Source organism: Akebia trifoliata, chromosome 2, assembly GCF_017979445.1.
Source record: "Akebia trifoliata isolate Shusen 1 chromosome 2, ASM1797944v1, whole genome shotgun sequence".
NCBI lineage: Eukaryota > Viridiplantae > Streptophyta > Magnoliopsida > Ranunculales > Lardizabalaceae > Akebia > Akebia trifoliata.
In genome coordinates this window covers 3,631,983-3,634,686 of record NC_141376.1, presented here as the reverse complement: position 1 = coordinate 3,634,686, position 2,704 = coordinate 3,631,983, and the positions used below count along the sequence as shown (strand labels likewise).

The 2,704-nt window shown below is 40.3% G+C and overlaps 1 protein-coding gene across 1 annotated transcript; it reads right to left on the bottom strand.

Moving 5' to 3' along the window:
- Positions 1-202: 202 nt before the first annotated feature.
- On the bottom strand, positions 203-2,704 carry LOC147408861 (protein SHI RELATED SEQUENCE 1-like). Its single transcript, XM_086422964.1, has 2 exons — positions 1,580-2,704; positions 203-1,141 (listed from the first exon to the last, which is right to left on the bottom strand). The coding sequence occupies exons 1-2, from the start codon at positions 2,121-2,123 to the stop codon at positions 786-788; spliced, it is 900 nt and encodes a 299-aa protein (XP_086279090.1). The 5' UTR covers positions 2,124-2,704; the 3' UTR covers positions 203-785.

Sequence of the window (2,704 nt, the reverse complement as noted above, 5' to 3'; positions counted from 1 at the left end):
CCTTCACATTTACTACTTCTGGTGACCATGAAATCATTCTTCTAGCACTTACGGTTTAGTATATATTTTTTCAGCAATAAAGAAACAAAAACAAATGTGTTTCAGAGAGAGAGAGAGAGACGCTTTGCACAACTAGACAAGAAACAGATTTTAGTCCATTTCAAACCGGCAAACAAACGGATAAACAGGAAGAAAGCAACTTCGAAGTTCAAACCCAACCAGAAAGCAAAATCCAATTCAACAGAAAAATAGATAAACTCCACAGAAATAAATAAAAAGAGTGCACGCTCCACTATGCGCTACAAACAAACACAGTTTCCTGAAAAACAAAATAATTAATAAACACAAGAACAAGAACAAGAAGAAGAAGAGGCAACATAAGAAGAACAAGATCAGATTACTAAATAAATCTGAATCGAAATTCCAACATTCTAACTGTCCTTTTCTTTCATTTTTTTTGTTCTTTCATCTCGTTCAATGGGGTGACAAATTACTAATAACAGCAGCAGCAGCAGCAGCAACAACAACAACAACAACAAAGATAGATAGATAGATTGATAGAAAGATAGATGGGATATGATTGGTTGGTTAGAGGTGAAGGAGGAGAGGGTATTAAATCAAGGAGAAACATTGAATCACTATAGGTGCGTGCCATAACAACACAATATGAAAGATTATAAGAGGGATTACGACAGCTTTCAAGTTTCATCATTGGGATGAGATGCACCAGTAGTGATTCAGTGCATCTGATGCACCTTATACAAAATACTTCTCTATGTGTTGCTTTAGGATCTTGGATGCGGGAAGAATTGCGTACCCGCCAAGAATGCATTGAGAGGAGTTGGGTATAGAGAAGGATCAAACATTGCGGCAGAAGCAGTAGTGGTGGTGGCTGTCGAAGCGGTGATGAGATGACGAGGAATTTCTCCTCCGCCACCACCAGCAGAGGAGGAGCTTTGGCCTTGAACATAGTGGCTTTCAGGGCCTTGATCATAGAGAATTCCCTTGAAGAGATGACCACCAATGTTGACAGCCGTCTGATATGCGTAGTGATCATCTGATTCGTCGATTCTGCTGACCCGAACGCAACGGAAGACTGCTGGTGAATTCAATTCGGCTGGGAAGTTACTCATCTCTAACCCTAAATTTTCTCCACCAACACAAATAAATGGAATTAACATTAAAAACCAAATAAAAAACTTACTAGAAGATAGATGTAGATATATAGTCTCTCTCTCTCTTTCTACCCCCTATGCTAGAGTAGAAAACAAGGAAAAATGAAGCTGTTGCGTGATGATGTAAATGATAGATAGGGTTTTGTTAGATAACTCTGACTAGTCTGTTTCTCTCTCTTTATATCTCTTTAAATTTGAAAGTCAATTTGAGCTTGTAACCAAAGACCTATTACAGTACCAATCAGAGATGTACATGTTGAGGTTTCCGAATTGAGCTAGTGCAAGACTGCAAATCTTTTGATAAAGCTTCTCTCTCTCTCTCTCTCTCTCAATCGATCTTTGTAAATATATACAGCATTCTAGTGTGTGTGTGTGAGTGTGTAGTATAAATTGCATAACTGTACCTGACGTTGTAGTGGGTAAACGAGTAGTGCAAGCTAGAGAAGGAACGCTACTGGGATTCTCTCTCTGTCTTTTAGTATTCTCTCCTCCTCGTAGTTGCTGTTGTTGCTCCCTCTGTTGCTGAATCTCCATCAATTGTTGTTGCCTCTCTCTCCTTCTAGAAGCTGGAACCCAAGTGCTCTTCACATGTGTTGGGCACTGAAACCCTCGATCTTTACAACAAGTCCTGCACCTCATATGAACACAATCTTTCTTTGCTTGATTCCCACAATCCTGACAACTACTCCTCCCTCCTCCCCCTCTTCTCATCATCATGGTTGCTCCTCTATCATCTGAAACGTTACTGCTCCTACGTGGACCCACCTCTAAGACTGAAGAGTAGATATCATGTTGTGGGTGGTGATGAAGATGTTGCCATAACTCAAAACCCTTGCTGTTGTTGTTGTTTGAGATCTCATCATTTCTATACAAAAAGAGACTCTCAGTACTGGGGATTTCGTTAGGTGGGTTTTGTTGGTTTCCTGCACTTAGTGAGAATCCAGCCATTGATCACACCAATCAACTAAGTCAAACCTTAGTTTTATCACAAAATCCATACCAAAACAACTGAGTTTGGTGGGATGGGTATGGTGAAATGGGATAGGGTAGAGATTTTTTTTATTTTTTGATTGATAGCCAGTACTGAAGATGATCTTGTGATCTTGGGTTTGATTTGTTTTGTTGTGGTATGCTTGTATTAAGTTCTTCTGACGAGGTTTTTTGTGAAAGGATGGGCTTGTTTGGGTAGAGAGATGTGAAATTTCTTCTTCAATTTCTTTTCTGTGTTGGTTGCATTAATGAGGCAGAATTACAACCCTGCAACGCCGCCATGGTACACAGCAACATTTCTCTGCAACCTCAATTTAAGACAACAGCTTCTCTCTCTCTCTCTCTCTCTCTCTCTCTCTCTTTGTGAGGCTGTGATGACGACCGACTGGTTAAGTTGTGAGTTTGTGAGCCTCACCTCTCCCACTACACTTCATTTCCGACCGATCTATCGGAAAATTATTGTGGCAAAATCCTATGTATCGCACGGTCATTGTCTGTCCACGTGTCAGAGCACCAGCTTTTCCTTATTCGTCCTTGCA

Bases quoted from the DNA above. Each gene is read 5' to 3' on its own strand.
- LOC147408861 (XM_086422964.1), bottom strand. From the start codon at position 2,123: ATGGCTGGATTCTCACTAAGTGCAGGAAACCAACAAAACCCACCTAAC. The intron at 1,142-1,579 runs GTACAGTTATGC...GAGAAAATTTAG, and splicing joins TTTACCCACTACAACGTCAG to GGTTAGAGATGAGTAACTTC.